At 32.0% G+C, this 22,786-nt stretch overlaps 2 protein-coding genes across 3 annotated transcripts in view; one reads left to right on the top strand and one right to left on the bottom strand.

Moving 5' to 3' along the window:
- LOC105252953 (cilia- and flagella-associated protein 251) overlaps positions 1-3,302 on the top strand; it is a 67,754-nt gene extending 64,452 nt beyond the window's left edge. For both annotated transcript variants that reach the window (XM_020028062.2, XM_020028061.2), the window contains exons 4-5: positions 142-509; positions 1,138-3,302. In XM_020028062.2, coding sequence (XP_019883621.1) covers positions 142-509; positions 1,138-2,066 — 1,297 coding nt within the window. In that variant the 3' untranslated portion in view covers positions 2,067-3,302. The remainder of the gene's footprint in view (positions 1-141; positions 510-1,137) is intronic.
- A 17,057-nt stretch (positions 3,303-20,359) lies between these two features.
- The window catches only part of LOC105252951 (transcriptional regulator prz1), an 8,205-nt gene continuing 5,778 nt past the window's right edge, over positions 20,360-22,786 (bottom strand). Inside the window, exon 2 of the mRNA XM_011260654.3 lies at positions 20,360-22,786. This exon is cut by the window's right edge and continues 643 nt beyond it. Within this exon, the coding sequence (XP_011258956.2) occupies positions 20,653-22,786 (2,134 nt within the window). The 3' untranslated portion in view covers positions 20,360-20,652.

Here is a 22,786-nt window from a genome sequence, read left to right as displayed (position 1 = left end):
TAAAATCTGTTTCTATTAAAAAAAATTGCTGAGAAGATTAATGCTGTTTATTACGAAATCCATAGCTGAGAGAAATGTGATTATGGCGACACCTTCTACTGACGAGGATCGATTATCATGATATGTTTGTGTGTATTACAGGTTGTCTCTGGCGAGCGCGTTGTACGACAATCCATCGTTGCCACGTAGAAAGCTTCTTTTAAGCACTGGTGGCCAGAATTATCGACCGCCCTTGGAAAGGTCGAAGAGCGCACCAAAGTTATCAGCGATCGAAGAGGATACGGTAGCCGAGGAAATAGAACAGCAGAGGTTGCTGGATGAATTGCGCTCCTTGGAAACCGTGGCCCGCAGCTGGGAGGATCAGGACAGCTGGAGGATAGCCAGGCTATTGGACGCTCTCAATCGCGAATCCTCTGACGAGAACGGTAGCATCTCCAGCGGATGCGAAACCGCCAGTACAGCGACAAGCGAAGAAAGAGCCATAGGCGTAGAGGAGCATCTCGCAGGAAGTTAGTATTGTTCGCAATATTTATTACGATACAGTATATCGGACTTTATCAAAATTGAGGGAAGCAAATGATAATTCTTGTCCCATGCGCCTTTTTTAAAAATTCCATATTGTAGAATATTATGCAAGACCAATTACACAAATGTAATGGACTTACAATTATGCGCAATTATGGCTTGTCTAATATTTGAGATAAACGAGAAACTTGAATTTGTAACCTTGCATGTTTAATTTTTCAATGCGACTGTAATATTGTGAAGCTATATTTATAGTTAGAGAATACTTACCTCTAACGTTGAAGTTAAAATTATTGTGCATGTGACTAATTACTGATATCGCATTTATTTCGAGCGCTTTGTTTAGTTATCATTTCGAAACATTGACTCTATTTTTCTGCTCATTGTCAATATATTTTCACTTTTAGAAATTTATATTTTTATATTTTTATATTTTATATTTTTATATTTTATATTTTTATTTTTAGAAATATTTTAGAAAGGGCGTATGACGATAAGAATTTTGATATTTAATTACGAAAAGAGCAGTTGCTTGACGAGTTGTACCAATTGATGCATGAAGTCATAATATCATTTCTCTTGAAAACTTGCTTACCTTTAAAACTTTTTCAGATCAAAATGATCAGCGAGGCTCAATCAAAAGGATTATTCTTTCGGAAAATCGAGTTAGCAAGGAACTAGGACCACGAAGAAATTCAGAGGGTTCGGCTCATTTTATGACATGCGTTGGCAGTCCTCGTTTCAATCCAGATTCCATGAAGAGGTTTCCTCTAAGAAGTGAGGAAGAAGAATCAATGGAAGAAGAGGAAGAGGAGGATACTGCTTCAAATATGTTTGATTTTGAAGATATCGAAGATCTTGATGATGTAGTGGATTATCGACCGAGAGGTGAAGTGTTGAATAGGATCGAAGAACAACAAAATAGAGAAAGGCGAACGAACGAGAAATATCCTGATAGGACAAGCCATGAATTTCTGCAAAACGAAGAAACTTCGTTTCTAACTCTGGATTCTCTCGACGAGGAAGCCGATAGCGATGAGAGTGGTTACGTGGAGGCCCCACCAAAGTCTTTATTAGGTCAAGATGATAGAAAGGAAGAGGAGGAGAGCGACTCTTCGCGATTGGAGTCATTCAAGAATCAGTCAGAAACCGTAACTGCGCATAGAAATATAAAAACAGAAGGAAATGAGAATCAAAGGATGAAGCATGAAGATTCCAAAATAGACAAGCAGAAAGAAATAGAATCTAAAAAAGTGGAGAAGGATTCCTTATTGGTGGTCGACGAAAATCAAAGAATCAAGGAGAGAGAAAGAGAGAGAGCGGATTTCAAGTATCCTATTTCAGAAACTATCAAGAAGTTAGCTAGCGCATCACTAAGATCCAAATCTCTTGAAATGACAAGCAGCAACTGCTTAAAAGTTCTAAATAATTTCAAAACCTCCAAGTCATTTGATAGTGTGAAAAATGATGAAATTACCATGGAATCGCCAAGTCTTCATCAAAGGAAGCAATTGTTGGCGCAGCGTGGTGTTATGGTTTGAAAAATTCTTTTATCTTATATATAAAAAAGATTGAATGGAAATTGATGAATGAACATTTGTTCAACATCGGGTTTCCATGAACAATCAAAGATACTTATAACTATATTCCACAAAAATATCGAGCGTTTACAAAAGGGAATATGAATTAATTTTCGATTCAAAAAGTGCCTGATCAACACTCGATTTATCAAATTTTATCAAGTTTTATTTAGTTTATTGGATGAAAATGGGTTTTAATTAGTAATATTCATCCTGGAGTCATTTTCCTTATTCGTAGTACTTATAGTACATAAATATAGATATTAATTCGGTGATGGATACACAGATCTTGTTGTTAAGAAATTCTACTCAAATAATATCAAAGTAAATTGTCAAAATATGTCAAATATGCTTTATATAGCTTCGAAAAAATTAGTTTAAATGCTTGATTGCGAATTAAAAAGCCATCATCGAGTTAAAAAATCTTCAGTACCGGAAATGTAGATCCCAAGCCGAATATTTTAAGGTATGGTTTCTCTGATAAATTTTTTAAATTTTTCAAAAGAATTGTAATTTCACAAAAAACTGTCAAAGGCAAAATTTTTAATAGATGAGGATCGAAAGGAATGTTAATAAAATTTAGCTAATCCTATTTAAAAGGAGGCAAATTAGATTGTAGTAGAGAAATCATTAAAAATATTGAGTTTTTTAATAAATTGTTTATAATAATTATAATATTATTTTATTATTTAATAACGAAGTACTGAATGTTTTAACTTTTCTTTGTTTTATCTATCCTTTTTTATTATTGTATCGCGCAAAGGGGATTATTTATTTCCGGTTCTGACATTGTTACACCAGTTGACAAGGAAAATATACCCATATTATATACAAGATGGATATGAAAATATTGAGACTATTGAATCTTTAATAATCATGCCTATTGCATGTAGTTGTAGTTCTGTGGTTAAAAAATAAAATATTCTATTTGATAGAGAACGGGTTATAGTGGAAGCAATTGATAATATTAGAATAAAATCAGTTCGTGTGTAAAATTGCAAAAGTAGTTACTTCGTTAAAATGTAATGAGCTCAATAATTTGATAATATGATTTTTCGCGTTATTCTATTACGTTTTCATGAACAATTGAAAAAGCCTGTATTAGAAAATTAGTCGTAAAAAGATGCCCATTGAATCGTTCGATTCGTTACCGATAATGCATCGCATCTTGTTGATTATATAATGTTAATGTTGGTCGTGCATGTATATTTTTGACGAATAATCAGCAGTAAATCGACAAAGCTAAGCTTTAATGTTGTGGACTAGAAAATAGTAAATGAAGGCAGTACAGTTAAAATGAAGATAAGTGACTGTGCTTGTAAATATAATTTTTTACAAGGTGGAAAGAAATCAATGTTTTTTTGTTCGTAATAATAATGAAAATAATATCCGTAAGAGATAATTTCATTTTTATTGCGACCTATGATTTGTTTTAATATTGATCCGTCTGTCATTTTCAAAAAAAGCTATTAAGTTTATTTAAATAATGCATTGGATATTAAGTTTATTTAAATAATAATACATTGGATATCTATTATTTATGCAAGGTGATATGAGAACTCGCAATGATTATTTAGATCATGATTTGTTAGATCATAAATATATTTTTAACGATTGATTACTATATTATTAAATTAAACATTTCATAAATTGATTTTCGATAATATCAAATATTACATTAGTAACGTTTATTCACGTATAATATAACATGTGTTATCATCGGTAAAGCACTAAAACAAGTATTTTGAATCGAATGTCCGGAGAATTTTGCCATCTACGCGAAATCCGAGATTGTGCCAGATACGGCCAAAGTCTCTATTGTAACAACAATCCTTGTAAAGAAAAAGAGAGAGAAAAAGATAGAAAGAGATTAGTATTATAAAATAAAATAAAGGAATCAGAAACTACCTGGTTTTAAAACCTTTTCGCTCCTTTTTGAAGTCACCTCTCGCGTTGGCATAATGACATTTAACAATATTATGATTGACATAAATCGAATGATAATTTCGGATAGCGTGCCAAAAAAAGAAAAAAAAAACAGTCTTTAATAAAGCCTCCTTAAAGTGAAATCTCCATGAATTCAAATCGAAATGATTGAATAGGAGCATATGAACTTGATCAATTTTTCTTGGCATGTATTTATGATATTATTTTGCAAATCAAAAAAATGTTTGCATGATATATGATATTAAATTAATTATTAAATATTAAATTAATTACTTTTTGTGTTCAAAGAGACTCTGAAAATCTCAAGAAAAATTCTTATATATTGTTGTGACTCACAAGTGATTATAGAAATAGTATAAACATTTACAAATAGTATAACATTTACTATAAAAAAATAATAAAAATTAGTAAATGATTTATTTATAAATGAATTTTTCTCTTTTAGAGAATATATGTAATTAAATAAATAAATATGACTGGTGTTGATGTTTGAAAATGTTTGAAATTGAAAAGTAAAATATATTAAACTTTATTAAATTTATGTTAAAAAAGGAAAGAGACTTATGAATCCACCAAAGATTTCTTAATTGAAAAGAAATAAGTAATTTTTAACAAAGATATAAAAATAAAATTTTCTTTTGTCATGTAACTCGTACATTTCTTCTAATGTGATTCGATTGCGGAAGATGGCGATAGTTATATTACAATATGTATATAAAAATATTTACTAAAAAAAACAATCAAGAAAGGTAAAAAATTACAATGGTGGAAAGGAGTTTGTAAATTGTACAAATTAATTAATGTATAAAGTAATATATATATTAAAGATTTGATATTGATAATTACATATTCAAATATCAAATTCATATTTCTTCTGTTATAATAATTTAATAAGATTTGCACGCACACAATAGTGACACTATAAAATACTGTAAGATTTAATTTACGAAATAATATAAAATTGAAAAATACGTGCATAGTGAGTTATAAAAGTATAAAGAGAAATCTATACTGATTTAAATCTAAATTTTAATCTGACTCTTGCGCACGCAATTATAAACATTCTATTACATATATATTGCTATATATATATACTTTCATCAAATGATATAAATTAATTAATTGGAGCAAAATATAAAAGTACTGCTGGAGAAATACGAGTCCGATACAATTTGAGAGAAATCTTCAAAAAGAGCGATATCTGTGTCATAAAAAAAAAAATAAATAAATAAGTTTCGATGCAACCAACAATTTATGCGCTGGTAAAAAATCGCACGACAATTCAGACGAAATGCGAAATGGTGGAATGCAATCATCCGCGTTTCTTCTCGGGCCTTGCGCGGAGTCAAGATCAAGATCAAGGTGCCGTGCCACTGGATGGGCCTGCTCGCCGGACCCGCAACCAGACTCCAGCATGAACGCGATAATGCCATGCGCTACCATCACACGCAACGTGTCGGTGTGACCTACTGAGAGCATCGAGATACGGGACGACGCACACGTACAATACCCATATACACACACACATATATACAACACACCTATATGCATCGTGCTCCGAGAAAAGAGCTGGAGCGGGGACTCTCGGAGGGGAACCGCGGCTTCCTCATCTCGCCCCTTGGGCTCTTTGCGCACTGGCCGGACCACTTCATCAAGATGAGGCGTATAAAAACGTACCTTCGCAAAGATTGCTCGCGCGCTTAATAAAGTTACACAAGACGCACGGTACGCGTGAACCTGAGAAAATCCTACAGATAAAAAAATAAATACCTGGGAAATATGTATCTTGGAAGAGAAACTTTTAGAAAATTCTTCAAAGTTCAAGTAAATGATGAAGTGACTTGCAGTTTGATAATGATATTTATCACTAGAGTGATTGTAAAGAGTACTTCAACATGATTTTAAATGATTTAAATGAATATAAAGAGAAAATTCACATTCTTCAATATTTTTTATGTACACATTAAATTAGAAGTCATTTTAATTTTATTCTATTTTATCTAGAAAAAAGCAAAACTAATTTAATTTAATAGTCTGCATTCAATTCTGAATTTAAAAAAAGATTTGGATAATTTATTAGAATACACATATATGAAAAATTTCTTTACTTTTACGACAAATTTTAAAGAATGTGAGATTGTTTACTTTTACATCACATTAAATAATAACAGTGATGCCAAAAATTGACTCAATTGTTAGATATTTTATTACGCAAAATCATGTTATTTTATTTTTTAAAACTAGAAATGTAAAGTATTTCTAGAGCCATTATACAACTATAGCATTTAATGCATTTTTTCTTTCGACGTCTCGTCAAAAAATTAACTCACTAATGATCAACTCACAGTTTTTTAACGGAGAAAAAAGAAATAATTACTTAAAAAATATTTTTATAAAAAGCAGAAACCATACTTTTTCTCTCATGTTAAACCATAATAAATACATTTCATATATATAAACAATTTACACATATATAATAATCGTCTTAAATATATATCCAACGTGACTTTTCAAATACAAGAGAGCAGCAGTGCTTATTAATATTTAATAATTTTTTGATATACAAATCTGAGAAAATAAAAACAATCGGGATTTAAACATTACATTTATATATGTTAATTAGGATCTTAATGGGGATTAATAAAAAGTCGATTACCAGAATTCTCGAGCCAACCACGTGGCATTTAAAAGTGACACACTAGCTAAACGAGGTACATATATCTTGGCTCCCTTATCTTTTTCGAGTACACCAGGTGGTACGAATTTGGGGCCATCCCGCACGGGAGTCCGACGCGCTACCTGTGGTAGGAGATGCACGTGGACCTCCATAGAGCGCACCTCGCGGGGACCCCGCCGTCCGTACATGTGCCGCGAGTCGTGTAGTGTTAACGGCCTTGCTTTATGTGGGTCATGAAACAAGGTCCCACCAGTACGGGGGAACCCGAGAGAACACAGATACTACTTAACTCATACCGGTAAAGACTTTCCGATACACACACACACACACGTACATACGTGTATACATATGCTTATACAGAACAACGAATCTCCGGCAACAACTTACGCTGACATCGAACAGTGCTTTCTATCGAGCTGTCGATGATATGGTGCACCTTTTCTCCATAGTTCGCTCGAGCATCGAATACGATCGGTGATTATAGAAAGACAGAGAGAGAGAGAGAAGATTTACAGGTAACTCTCGATATATGCGGAAATTCTCTGCGGAATTCCGTCGAAACGTAACACTACACTTGCGTACGATGTTGGGCAAACAGGATCTTAGAAGTTATATAATGCGATTTTACATTCCGCTGATTTTTATTTCAATACGCTAATATCGTATACAAATATCGTTTTTTTTTAGAATTATGCTTGGATAAGATAGAGAAGAAAAGAATTTGCTATATTTTGTATCAAAATGTTACTTGAAAAGTTAAGGTTTACAAACACATTTTATTTCTAGCATTCTTGTATTTTTACAATTTTTATATTATATACATTTTATATATTATTTTATATAATATTAACAATTTTTTAAAATCATATACATTTTTATATCATAATGAAAATGTTATATTTTATTATGTGCTAAAATTTATTATATATTATTTGATATAATTAATGTATATACATATAAATTAATATTAAATATCTTTAAAAAATTAAATTAAAAAATAAATTAATATCTTTATTTGGTTACTATAATGAATAAAATTCTCAATAATCATATACTATTGGTAACAATTGATGACAAATAGAAGCACATCTTTAAAAGATATCCATGCCAATGTATTATTTATATAGCCGTACACATTTTCAATAAATAATTAATAATACATAACGCGTACATTGATACAATTTCGATTTTTAAAGAAAGCATTTTACATAATATTAAGGTTTATCGGATTCTTCAAGGTGCCATATTATTCGCTTGAATACTGATCTGATAAAAGAGTCTTTTGAAAAAGAGGCCTTTATATTTTGTTTGATTTACCATAGGTGACACACTTTTAAAAAGAATTGGAAATTAATAGAATATTTTAATCTATTCAGGCAATCTCGTTCGTATCTTATATATACCACTGTCTTTAAAGACATGAATCTTTGTTCTCTTCGAAAAAACAGTGCACTTTGCGCGCTCGCAACGTCGAAGAATCTCAAGCTTCTCGGAACGATGAACAATTTATCGCAAAAAGAAAAAAGAAATTATTAATGATGATAATTTTCTCGCGTTTGGGGCCTCGATGGAGCCCCAGAGGAGACTTGAACGCGGGTAATGGGCCGAGCTCGCGATTCGCGACTCGCTTAACGATCAAGTTCGATTTCTCTTGGCATCACGACGACCGCGATCATGCACGAGTGAAATCTTATGGGATTTTGTCAAAAATTATTTCCGTCTAGAAACGAAAATCACATTCTGCGCGTGTGGATATCTCGAATTAATTACCATAGCTAAGCAGAAATAAAAGACGAAAATGTCACTGGACAGCTTTCTACTAATTATTTAACGACGCAAAACTCATTTTCCAGCATTTAACATATTTGTTTATTTTAATATCTCAAAGATATATATATATATATATATATATATATATATATATATATGCGCGGATTATTTTTGTCAAGCGAAACTCTCGGTCAAAAAAGAGAAAAGACAAATAGCTGAGTAGCGCATTTGCACTGGATTTTACATTTCATAGACGATGTAGTCGTTTGAATCGCGCTTCCTACACAGATAATGATGTATTGAATTTTTTTAGTCTTGTGTAAGAAATCGCGCGCTATCATGAGTAGCACTATAAATCACTTTGAATCATAATAATTCATAAATCATCAAATCGTCGTACGGAAGAAAGCGCAGCGGCATCGTCACACGGCGGCATGCTAATCATTTATTTTACATGCGCTTCCATTATATTAAAAAAATAAACGAATCGTTAGTTCTTGATCGAAATTTTTAGAAATTCATGAATGTTAGCGAAAAATTGGCATCGTCGAAAAATTTTTCTTTTACCAAATTTACACAATCTATTTTATCAAAAAATAGTCTGAAAAAATTAAAATTTTTAAATATATTTATTTAATTATATTTACAAAAAGAACGTTACACGTTTGCAAAATACAAGTACATGCGAAAATTTGCATAAATGTTATAATAATGTTATAGTATTTCTCGATCAATGTATAAATTGCAAATTTTGTGCTGAATAATGGCAGACTTCTTAAAAAGAGGTATACTTTCGTAACAATACATTTGTCTTAGAAAAATCGCGACAAGAAGGGAGCGTATAATGATAATTAGGAATTCCTATTTAAATGGAGCATCAGATAAAAGCAAGAACAGCTAGATATAGTAGTAGTTACACGTGCGACGAATTCTTAACTGTATCTCTTTCTCCCCCTTTTCCTCTTCCTCTCTCTATTTACCTATTTATTTATCTATCTATCTATCCATGTATCTATCCATCTATCTATCTATCCATTCACCCATTTATCTATTTATTTATCTGTCTATCCATCTATCTATTTATTTTTATTGATCTATCTATCTAATTATCTATTTATCTATGTATCACATTTTTCCCCTTTTTCTTTTTTCTTCCTTTTGCTATTATATCAAGATTACATTTGCGAAATATATAAGAAAGTAGAAAAAGATCTCAATATCTCCATTCGCCAAACGTATCATTTATTTTAGGATGATTTAATATTTTGTACTTAATGGCAAATAATAATAAATGATAATAGTCTTGATATAACAAACATATATTAAATTACTAATTAATAAATTACAATTATTAATAGTCGACAGAATTAACAGCAATTCTTGACATGCAACATTTTTTATGTCTATTTTAATAAAAATAATTCATAAAGTCTTAAATTATTTTAATAAAATGAACATGACTTATCAAGAATATTTAAAAAGAATCAGAATTTTTATTATAATTGAGTTACAATTAGTAAAGAATAGATATATTTATAAATTTAATATTTCGTAAATTTCTTGTTAAATATACTTACTTATACTCTTAGTAAATATAGTTAAATTTATTATTTAACAGTCCAATATAAATTCTTAAAGGTTGCTCGCACTTTCTTATATTTATTTGCTCAATTTGCACAATTATTTTGTAAATCAAAATCAGCCTATTGTTGTGGCTTAATGCACGTTAAAGGAAAACATATCGAAGTCTATTTGTTCCTGGATGGTGGGTGTTGCATTGGTGAAGCGTCGCGTATCTTTTGACACAATCTCGTAACGAAGTTGCGTCGTGTGAGGACCGATATGCCAAGACGACGATGGGAACTTTACCACGGGGAAGAGAATCTCATTACCCGGCCGGATGTGTATGTGCGAACGCCGTGTGTGTACACATGTGTGACGTATGTACAACACATCGCTGCTTACCTGCCAACCATACCAACCGGGCGTCCATTGAGAAGGAGTTCGAGATGTAACTGTGTGAACTATACCACTCACATGATCCGAATCGCCTTTAATTATTCGTCCATTTGCGAAATTCTCTTTTCCTCCCCTCTATCCTATCCCATTTCTGTGTACGTAATTCGATGGTAATGAGAGGCGAGCGAAAGGGGAAGAGATAGGAGAGGAGAGACTTTACAGACTCCCAAATTGAGAATACGTTCTTACAAGATATAATTTGCCTCATGTGACACACATGTTTAGCCATACAATTCTGCATTTATCGTATATTATTTTTTTCTCACATCTTAATTTAATTATCTTTTATATATTTTCTATTGTTATTATATCAAACTTTTTGAATCTCACCAAAACAGCAATAGTATATCAATCGCCTGACAGAAACTGGGTCATTATATATATGATGATTTTTTTTTAAGGAGAAATATGTGTGTGCGTGTATGTGCATGTAGAGACACATGTTTATTGTTCACATCGTGTATGCATAATATATTAGTTGTATATGAGGCGTGAAAACTATATAAATATATCTCTATCATTAAAAGTTTATCATGTAAAGATAGAAAATTGGCAAGATCAAAAATCAAAATTGTTTCAATTTTTTATGAGGATTAAGAAATGTGTGTTAAGAAATGCAATTTTTTTACATACATCCAGAATTAAATGTGATAACAGAGAAAAGCAAATAGGTACTATTATAATACAACGTATTCTAAACGAATTAATCTCTCATATAATCGTTATAGAATCACTGTTAAAAGCTAATTAATTTAAAAAGGTAATTAATTAACTTAAAAAAGTTAATTAATTCTATCCAAATGCGTATGATCTACATAAACCATATATACAGTATATATAATTATCCATATATAATAATCTATATAAACAAATTATGCAAACATAATCATGCAATATTTATGATACATAGATATATACATTCTCCTCGAATATATACATTAGGAGCATTTAATTAAACTAATATATGTGATATTATTTCACATGTAGATATTATCTTTTACGTTAATCTTTTTTAATTTTTACATATGTGAATTTTATGTCTCAAAACTTTCCTTAGAGTCTCGAAAGCGTGTCGAACTTGAAACGAGCGATTCGGCATCATTTCGATTTCTCAACAGAAATCCGAAAATTTCTGTCGTTTCATCACGACATGACACGGTACATTGTCGAATTAGCGCCTCGAAAGATTGTCTATTTCTTGTTGATGTGTGGACAGATTGTTCCTCGATCGCAATCTTTCTGCAGGAAATCTGGCGGATGCACCCAAATTTACACATATAATCGCAAGTATGTCGATTTTCATCTTGTCCTAGTTTGAGCGTAATCGCCAAGATGTGCACGTGTAATACATAAAGCAACGGCGTGGGATTAGTAGAATCGCGTGATTCTTAACAATATGTCGAAAAGGCATTTTTTCTTGTATAATTTAAAATCTATTTATTTATTTATTAAAATTCTTAATTTAAAAAAAGATAAATTATATTTATTCGGAGAGATATATTAATCTAAAGAAATTAAACTAGTAATAAAATATTTGAAACACATTTATTTTAAAAACTTATAAATTAATTTTATATTTAAACAGAGAGAGAGAGAGAATTACATATATATGTATGTCGACAATTTATTAAATTGACGTGATCTTTTTTTAATATTTATAAGAATATTTTTTAATATTCATAAGAAATTCTAATATATAAGAGACACATAATTTTTACATTTGTTTCAATTGTTTGTCTTATCTCTGTATCAAGAGCATATTTAATCGCACGCCTACTACATTGCATTGAGATCGCGTGTCCTACAAATGGTAGCATCTATTTATTTATTCAAACTAGTACCGTAATGAGATGCAAGATGAGAAAGATGCATTTTACATCGCTTTAGAAAAATGACTACAGAGAAAAATTACATCATAAATTGCTATATATTGCGAATTGAGAAAATTTCGAGAAAAAACATCTATTTATCTATCTTACTTCTGTTACATTTTGTAGAAAAATTGACAAATAGAAACTTTCCAATTCTATCGGCTTTCCGCCAGCTTTGCAGGACATTTCTGTTACAAAAACAAAAATAAAAATTCTAAACATATGGCACTTGAAATCTTTGTCTACCTTGCTGGCATTCCAGCAAAATTTCAGTTAGAATACTCTAAATAGCTGAAAAGCAGGATTTTATTCAAGACGAGAATTTATTATGGCATAAATCGCAAGAAACATGTTCGCGGCAGAGCCGCCAGGTCTATCGAACGAATTTCGTGTCGAGATAGGTACACGCGGGTAATAAACAGCTAACGATGCGCGATCGGAACCGTAGGATAGACAGACCCACTCTTCAGGATCCTGAAGCGAGGCGAGTTGCAAAGTGTGCCATGTAAGTGGAACATCGCTGCCTGGTACCGGCGAAGTATACCAAAGTAGTATAACGTGGTCCTCCTCCTCCTCCTCCTCCTCCTTCTTCTTCCTTCTTCTTTGCCCTTCTACCCCTCGTCATTCTCTACCACTACCACCATCTCCTCCTCCTCTTCCTCGAGCCTCTGGCACTCCTCCGTGTATACGGTGAAAGACTTTCTTTAAGGAGGTTCCATACAATAAAAGAGCTATACGCATCTACTGCCTATCGCGCTATACATACTCACAGCGGAGAAAGAGAGAGAGGGAGAGAATTGCCCATTGTCTCCTTTGACGGCCATAATTGCTGGTCCTCCAGGTTGCATCCGGCTTCGTCTTCCCGATATGCTTGACGATATGAAACGTTCCCAGTGTACGCGATATACGGTGACACGCATTGATTTGGCCAGCATATGCATCCTCTTCATCCGAAAAGTCGCATGCGCCATGTCTATCGCGGCTGCATCGATAATCTTCTCACTCTGAGAATCCGAGAAAAGTATTACGAATATAATAGGCTCTTTCTCTCTCTTTTTCTCCTCTTCTTCTCTCCCTTTTTCCCTATTTTTCAAAACAATTTCGCGTATATTGAAAAAATATGCGATAGAAATGTTTAATATTTCTTGCCAGTTATAGTATTATTGAAAAAAAAGGGAGGAATATTATGCAATATTAATTATTTTATTAGCCTCCTCCTCTTCTCCTCTCTAGAGATACAACTATTAGAAATAATAAAATATTTCCATTGCATATTTTTTTTATATACAAACACATACATAAATCAATGCGTGTCACCGTACATATATCAATAGCATTAAAAAAAGAACTTATTGTAACAATAGAATTTTATATTTTATCTGAATAATTTATCACAATAAATATCTTTTTTCATTTTGATATTTTTAATTATAAAAATTTAGTATACTATATTATATATAAATTATATGAGATCCTTAGGAAGATGACAAGGGAGGGAGAAAGGAGCAAATAATTCTTCCATTTAAATTTGACGATTAATAGATTGTTTAAAATAATTAAGAGATTATTTGTTTAAAGAATTCAACAAATATAATCTTGAAAACTTGCTTTTTAATCGAGCTAAAATAGTGTTAAAAGCTAATATTATACAAGTATGCATTTATAAATATTCAAAGAAGATTATGCACATCACGAGAAGTGTTAGTTTTTTGTTCTATGTCAGACATGTGCGCTTTTTCAACAAGTGCTTTCGCCAATTGTTTCTAGTAGTGTATTAAAACTTCTCGCACATGCTTCGTACACATTTCAAATATCTAGGATACTAAATAAGCAGATGGTCGCTAGCATACGTGATGAGACATGTAACATTTTACGAATAAATTACACAATCATCGTGACTAATAAGAGGCACTAATTGAACACATTCAATATAAGCACGATGTACGTTCGTCGAATCTGCCAACTTTGAAATAAATAAAATTTTCGCTCTTTCTTTCTCCTAAAGAAACATTGACAAGCAACAATCGAACATCACGCTGCGAAATAATTCGGTCTTTCGAAGTCTTTTGCGTATCCGTGATTTGGAAGGGACGAAGGGGAGGAGGAGGTACTACGAAAGGATTGAGGATAAGGAAGCCTTGCCGGTGGGCTCCAAAAATTCAGGTCACTCGTCCGACTGGGTACGTGGACCATCATGGAGACCGCAGTACGACAGGTCCCTCCTTGATAGTTTAGCCACGATTCATTCGAATCAGCGACATGTCGATCCACCATCCTGCTTCGCTTTGTTGCTCCTTTTACATCTTTAAGCGACTGCGCATACGCATCACTAAATGATATATAAAAAAATATTTATTTCATTATAAAAATATATATACTTTTTTATAATAATATATTTTTATAATATATATATTTAAAATATATATACTTTTTATTATAATATAGAAAACATAAATACTGTTCTTTGGATTTAAGTATATTTTTGGCAACTTAACTTTTAATATTATGATTATTACCTTCGATTACTTGTGTGTCTGTATGCTACCTTTTTATAGTAAAATTCTTCTAATGATTTGTTTTACATCCTCTTCACAGCGTATATATTTTGCCTCAATTGTTTTGCAACCTCTTTTACAGCACACACATTATGTATTTATTAATATTTGCTCTTGATATCGATATTTTCATACGCTTTTGAGTCTCTCGCTCGTTGTTTGGATTAATCGATAGTACAGTTAGACTCATAGTGGCCATACCTCTGTTTGTCGAATCTACGATCGCGAGAGCTTCTCGCGTCTTGTTACTAGACAGAAATAAAAGATTCATCCCTCTCGTTCTCTCTCTTACTTTTTCTCTATCTTTCTTTCGGTCGGTACTATGTCTTCTTCCTTGACATATGAAATCAAGTTTCCTTGTCTTATACCGAAGAGACAACATTGTACCGCGGACTGTGTAACCTCCGAGATCATAATTCCGTTATATCATTATATTCAACAATAATCCGTGGTCCATGTACCAAGCATAAACCGCCAAGAACAAACCGCCACGCAAACTGTCCCAGATCCTTTTTCAATACTATCCTTTGTTAAAGTTCGTCGGTAATTTTGCCCCGTTGTTTGCTTCAAATGATATATTCGCATCTAAAGTCCGGAAGCTGACAACCACGATGATTATCGCAAATAAACAGCGCCCTAATTATTGTGTGTGTGCTAACTTTATAATAATAAATAATATCAATCATAGGGTAATTTAATTTCCTGGATATATATACAGGGTGTTTTACAAGTGATGGGCAAAATTTCAGGAATGGATTCCTTATGCTTACAGAAGAAAAAAAAGTTAATCAATATAGGTCCGGAAATGATTAGTTTTCGAGTTATTAAGATTTTGGACAGAGGAAATGTTCAATATGTCCACCTTCTGTCACAATACAAGCCTCAGCTCGTTACCTCATTGTCCCGAACACGCTTTCAAATTCCTGAGTATGGAATTGTAAACAAGAATAAGAATAATACACCGCGTTAATGTAAACATAGGCCGCCGAACTTGAAAAACATTGTTATTATCAATTATTGAATTATTAAGATTTAGAATTAATCTTAACAACTCAAAAGCGTATGAAAATATCGATATCAAGAGCAAATAACATGTCTGCAAAGGGACTTCTAAGACGAGAAATGAGACAAAATTTTGTATTACAAAAATCTTAGTAACTCAAAAATTAATCATTTCCGAACCTGTTGATTAACTTTTTTTTTCTCTAAACATGAGGAATCTATTCCTGAAATTTGGCCCACCACTTATGAAATACCCTGTATATAGATTCCTTTCAAATTTAATTGCAATATCGCTGTAAAATTTTGTAGAAAGAATGTATTTATATGACGCCAAGTAATCGAATATCTAAAAAATTATATTGTACGCGTGCACGTTGATCTTTATATTTCTCTTTTATTTAATGTATAACAAAAAATTAAAAAATTAAACATTAATATGAACATACAAACACACCCTCATCATGCACACGCACACAATATTATATCATAATCAACACTTCTTAAGAATATATGTTCTCTCTTAAGTTGATGTATTTACAAGTATTATAATATTATAATCTTAGAAACGTATATCTCTTATTATTATAACGTATATCTCTTATTATTATATCTTCTTCCAAATAATCTCTTCCAAATTGCCTTTCACCGCGAATAATACAACTTTCTTTGCTTACATCGTTGTACAATATTACAAACATATTTAACATAAAACGCCACTGCCGAATTGATTACTATAGAAATGAACTGAAAAGAATTGTGGAAAATAGAAAATGAGTGATTCAGATAAAAGGATACATCCTCACGGCACAAAAAACGACAGCATTGTATTACGGTAACAATCATTTAATTAAACGTCATTTTTTTATAAATAATGTACATGTACAATGCGTATGACTTTATACATTCCGTAATTATTAACTACCACAATAGTGACGAGAATTCGAGGATCGAGTGGCGACAGATAAATGAACAGGTCGCGTAGTAAGTGTACAGTAAGCATCCGCAGAATTCGACGACTAATATCGAGAACTGCGAGAGTTCCCGTGTTAAAACAATTATGAGATTATATCGTCGATCCATCGAAAACTCATTTTTTATCTATGACAACGATTCTAACAAGAACGTACACACATCTCTCGTCAATTTATATATATATGTATATTTTATATATATATATATATATATATATATATATATATATAAAAGAAACCCGTACGTTGATCCTTATATCACAGGATCGTGAGGGGAGTGCAATTAAGTAATTTGTCGTACAATATTTTACACACGGTGTATCTTAAATTTATAAATTAAAAAACAAGGGTAGAAGCTTAAATAAAAGGCGGAGAAAAAACGGCTATCTTACAAAGTATGCGAAGGAAGATAAATAACGAGAGAATCAAGAGATGGGATGTTTACAAAGATTAATATAAAAGCGATATAAATAACAGAAGTGAACTAGAAGCTACTCGCTAAATGCTATTGTGTGTAGAGTTGAGTTGTGCTCAATACTAGAGCAGAATTGAAATCGACAGAATCGGTCGATTCATGCCATCTCATAGATTCACAAGTTAATTTGAGTGGGAACATAATATTCTTTCTGTGAAATAATTCGTGAGAGTAAAAATCTCACTGTGAGAAAGAAAACATGATACTGTTTTATGCTTCATAGAAGACAAAAATTCCATATTTTCTCTTCTATTTTTCCGCCATTAGTCAAATAAATAAAAAAAAAAACATGTATATAGTATATAAAATTTGGCAGTCAAAGAGAAGAATTAATGAGAGAATTAATATTATTTCATTTCCATCAAGTCAGTATTTTTCATAATAAAAGTGTACCTTTCTTCCTTCATTCAATAACTTTGTCCAAAGTTATCTTGTTGAAAGTTTCAAAAATTGATTGATAAATAATATACAAAATATTTTATAATTAATAGTTGTGTAATGATTCTGACACTATTTTAAAAATTTGAATAATAATTTATTTTAAATTATTTTAATAAATGTAATGTGTGTTGTACACTTTTATATTTATTTAATGATAATCACTATCAAAACGAATTCAAAGATATATGATAGAAATTCAGTCATTACAGATCATTCAAGATTTAAAAAAAATATAATAAAATCAATTTTTTCTCAAATATTAGAACATAAAAAATTTTATTTTATTGTGCATTTTATTTTATATTAAATAAAATAAATACATATTTTTGATATATTTTTTTTAGAATTATTATCTTTTCGATTATACTCAATTATTGCATATATTTTTTGAATATTGTAATTCTTAAACAATTTTAACAAATATATTTAAATGCAAAAATTTTAAATATCTATATTATTATATTATATATTATTACATTATATATTATATTATATTATTTTAAATATCTATATACAAGTAAGTTTAATAAAAATCGCAACTTTCTTATAATAATTTAAGAATACTGTTGAGCAGATTTTTTCAATAAAAGTTTTGAACATATTAAAATAATAAATTTAAAAAAGATCTAAAGCGAGAAATCTTAAGCCGTTCAAAGAATGTTATAGAATAGAAATAATTATCTTTTTTTTATAGGAAATTTTAATATCCTGTAGTTTATACTTTTAATAATTTCTTATTTATTATTGCCATATTTTATATACTATATTATATTTTTTTGATAATTATATTTTAATAAATTTTAACAATTACCATAATAACATATAATAATTATCCGTGAAAAAAATATATATATGTATGTGTGTGTGTTATGGTGAAAGTCAAAATAAAATATTATTGATAAAAAGTCATTATTTCTTATATTCATAATTTTTATGTTCTAACTTAGCTTCTGAAAATTTTTATTTATTTTTGATAGTCTCAACTAAGAGAATTAATACTGTTCCAATTTCAACAAATCATTATTTTTCATAATAAAAATATGTTTTCCATATAAATATTCTTTCTCTCTATTCGATAATATTGACAATGTTGTCCAAATCATAACTTTAAATAAAGAAAAGATATTGAGAGATTTTAAGAATGTGACATATTATTTTTAGTATTGTTTTTAGTATTATTTTAATTCCAATTATAAAATTTTCAAATATAAAAAATGTTCTATTATAAAAGTTTAATTATAAAATTGTATTTAAAATTTTTTCATTTGTCAATCAGAATGCCAAATAAGCTTATTAATTCTTTTATAACATTACAAGCATTATAAAAAATTTTTTACAATGATAATGATTTTGTCAAAATGTCAAAAATTATATAATCATTGTCATAATTATTATATAAAGTCAAAGATTACATAGTCACCATAACACACACATATATATGTATATTACCATGTATATAAATAGCATGGTTTCGCATAAATTTATATCTTTGTAAAAATATTATTAACTGATAATTTTTTATATATAACTTTACATATTGTTTCGTTTTCGTATACATAATGGCCGGAATCGAGTTTTAATGCAAAATAGCTGCATTGACAAAGTCTGAATTTTACAAAATTGCGCGATCACAATTGAGATCTTGATCTTGATTATTTATAAACCTTTGAAATATTATATTATAAATGTATCTCTATTAAAGAGAGATATTTCTCTTACACACTGAGACTGCAGAATTATATTTAATGTATATATCTACAATATATACATTTCTAGATTTATTTAAATAATGTGCAAATTACTCAAAATTTTTTCTAAACGCGCATTTCTTATTTGAAATGTTTATCCTTTATTTTTTGCAGTTGAGTATTAATTCAGTATCGCGTTTATCATCATCATTAATAGATTGCAATTAAATATTATTAACATCAGATAAAAGTTAATAATATAAAACCACAATTGTCTTACTGTTTGTTATTTACTTCATCAATTTTCAGTGATGTTGTAGCACAAATAGTAATATATACATAAACACAATGCCTTATGTTAAATCTGTATTTACACATTATATATAAACGTTGCATTGCTATTTTAAGTTGTGAAAGTTTCAGATCTGTATATAGCCGCACGAGGCATCAAATACAGAAATCATCATTAACTTTGCAATCTAGAAAAATAAAACGAAAACTTTATGATTAAACTATTGTAATTAAAAAAAATTTTAAACTATCTTCTAGTGATAATTTTTAATTTTGATTAACACGCACAAAAATCAAAGACACTAATTTTTACATACACAATAATGACGATCAAAATACGATGTTCGATTAATGACTTCACTGCAAAAAGTAAAAAGTGAAAATCTCGAAAAAAATGTTTTATTCAAAAAACAATATTGATATTTTATCAATTTAATGTCAATTACGTTACGTTTCAATCTTCAATTTGTGATCTTAATATATGATTCAATGCGTGTTTCAAGACATGCATGAAATTATATATTAAAAAATAATATTATACGTCGGTATCTTGAACGCGATCGTGATCGTGATTGTTTCCATTAAATTAGTGGCGGAATTGCGTCCGCTTTTGTCTTTCTTCAATTACAAGGGACGCATTTAAACCAATGGATTCTAATGATTAGAGTGATCACATGTCATTACGATGGCCGCATTATCGCCATGTCTCATAGGTACGATATAGCGTAATTTAAGTATGTTTATAAGTCTATTCCTATTATATATCTTTACCTATGCTATTTATCATTAGAATTACCAATTTTATTTTGTAAAGTGTGTCCCTTCGATTTGAGAGAGAATCTATTCCCTGCCGCCTCTTTTGTGAATCTGCTGATGTTTGATGAGATGTGCCTTTTGCCTGAAAGCTTTACTGCATACGTCACACTTAAACGGTTTCTCGCCCGTATGCGTACGTAAATGCACCTTAATATTGCTTTTGTTTAAGAATGCCCTGCTGCATATGTGACACCTGTGAACGGGCTTCTTTGGGTTGCCAACCACTTCGGACTCCGCTCCGTACGGTAATACTGCTGCATTGACGGCCGGATTCTTCTTGCTCGTATTTTGCCCGGAACCCGAGGATCGCGATCTTTTTCTGGGATGCGAAGGAGTGGCGAAAGACGAGTGTAAAAGGTCATCGGGGCTGCAGGATGTGGACACTCGATTAGGCGGGCTAAGAGGCGGATAAGGGCTCGTCGATGATGGCGTTTCACCACAGGATGCGTTCTGAAGACCCGGGGCAGTGTTGGAGTGCTGCTGCAATCTCGCTTGTAGCAGAGGTGAACGTAAATCTGTAACGTAGGTCTGTAACGTAGTCTGCGTAAGCAAATTCTGTAGCGTGGAAGAGTGCTGTTGAGTCGATATGGTCGGTGTTGTGGTCACGTAAATCTGTGGCGCGAACGAATTGGGCGATGTAGTCTCTTGAGTCTTAGGCGAACACTCCGGCATGATCCACTCGGCAATGTCTATCCAGTCTCCTGAGGTATCTGAAGTCTGCTCCGAACTGGGACCGTTTCCCTTTCCCGGCACCGTTGTGTCCGCTATCGCGGAACCGATAATCTCCGCAATGTCGTCAATATCGTACTCTATTTGCTGCGTCGACTGTGGCAATTGCTGCTGCTGCTGATGTTGACTTTGAGGATGTGGATGCTGCTGTTGCTGCTGTTGCTGTTGATGATTCTGTGGCTGGTGTTTTTGACTTACCTGTGGACATGGTGTACTCGAGGATACTACGGGCGATTCGTAATATTCCTGATTAGAGGAGGGTGTCGGCGATGCAGATGGTACTGACGATCTCTGACCGGATGAGGCTATCGTGTGATAGTGATGGCCAGATATGCCGTTGATTGAGAGGTGTCCCGTGTAATTGGTGAAGGCTGGAAGCGGACCCTTGATTTCCATTAACGACTGAGCCGAAGCGACGTTGACAGTCGAACCCAACATGAGCGAGTCTACCCATGAAGTATCTTGAAACCCGCCCGTTTGCTTCACATCTGGTACTCCACCTTCGAGGAACTCAGGCCCGTTGGCGGCCCAAGGGGACAACAACAGGCTGTCGACAACTTCAGCTGGTGAATCACCCATCACGATTCCGGAAGTCTGACTGCTATGTGGCGGCTCGACTCCGGAAGAGGTCAAATGTGACGGCGTCGTCGGTGGACCTGATTGTGTCTCGTATTTCATTTCACTTACGATGTTCGATGTAGGCGAAATGTTGGTGTATGGAGGATTTGGCAGAGCTTCTGTTAGAGGTGCACTGTTCCTTTTGATGCTCTTTTCAGGATAAGGCGGTGGCGGTTTAAAAATGTCTTGACTGGCCCAATTGGACGCACTATATGTTCTCGTATCCGTTACAAACTCTTCTCCTCTTGAGCTTGTAGGGACGCAATGCGGATATTGAGAGTAATTAGGCTCTTCAAGACCAAACGATTCTTGCAATTGTTGTTGTTGAAAGCTGTTCGACGGTACCGGATTCACGGGCGATTCGTAAATGTTTAAGTTAATATTTTCTCGGCTACATCCTGGCAATGCATGTTCTTCTACCAAATTTCCAATTTTTTCGTATGTTATAGTCGATGGTTCATCAGAGTAACAGAATTGCTCTTGATGTGGAGGCAAATTGTGAAACTCAGAGACCCACGAGTTGGTAGAGAACACGTTCGCTTGGTATAGTTGTTTATTGCAATTTTCAGCAATGGCCACTTCACCTCCCGCTTTTGTCAAAGACAATTCTTCCAGCTGTTGTTCCACTTGAATCTGCTCACTAACCGGTCGTATTGGGATCTCGAGTTTGTAATTATTTAAGATAATGTTTTCCCACGTATATTCCAATGCATAATCTTCTATCTTGTCTATTTCTTGAGGTGGTACAGTCGATGGTCTATTGGAGTGATAAATTTGTTCCTGTTGTGGATACAAATTATAAAACTCGGAG

The sequence above is a fragment of the Camponotus floridanus genome, unplaced genomic scaffold, assembly GCF_003227725.1.
Source record: "Camponotus floridanus strain SB8 unplaced genomic scaffold, Cflo_v7.5 scaffold14, whole genome shotgun sequence".
NCBI lineage: Eukaryota > Metazoa > Arthropoda > Insecta > Hymenoptera > Formicidae > Camponotus > Camponotus floridanus.
The sequence above is the reverse complement of the archived record's forward strand: the minus strand, read 5'-3'. Positions and strand labels throughout refer to the sequence as shown.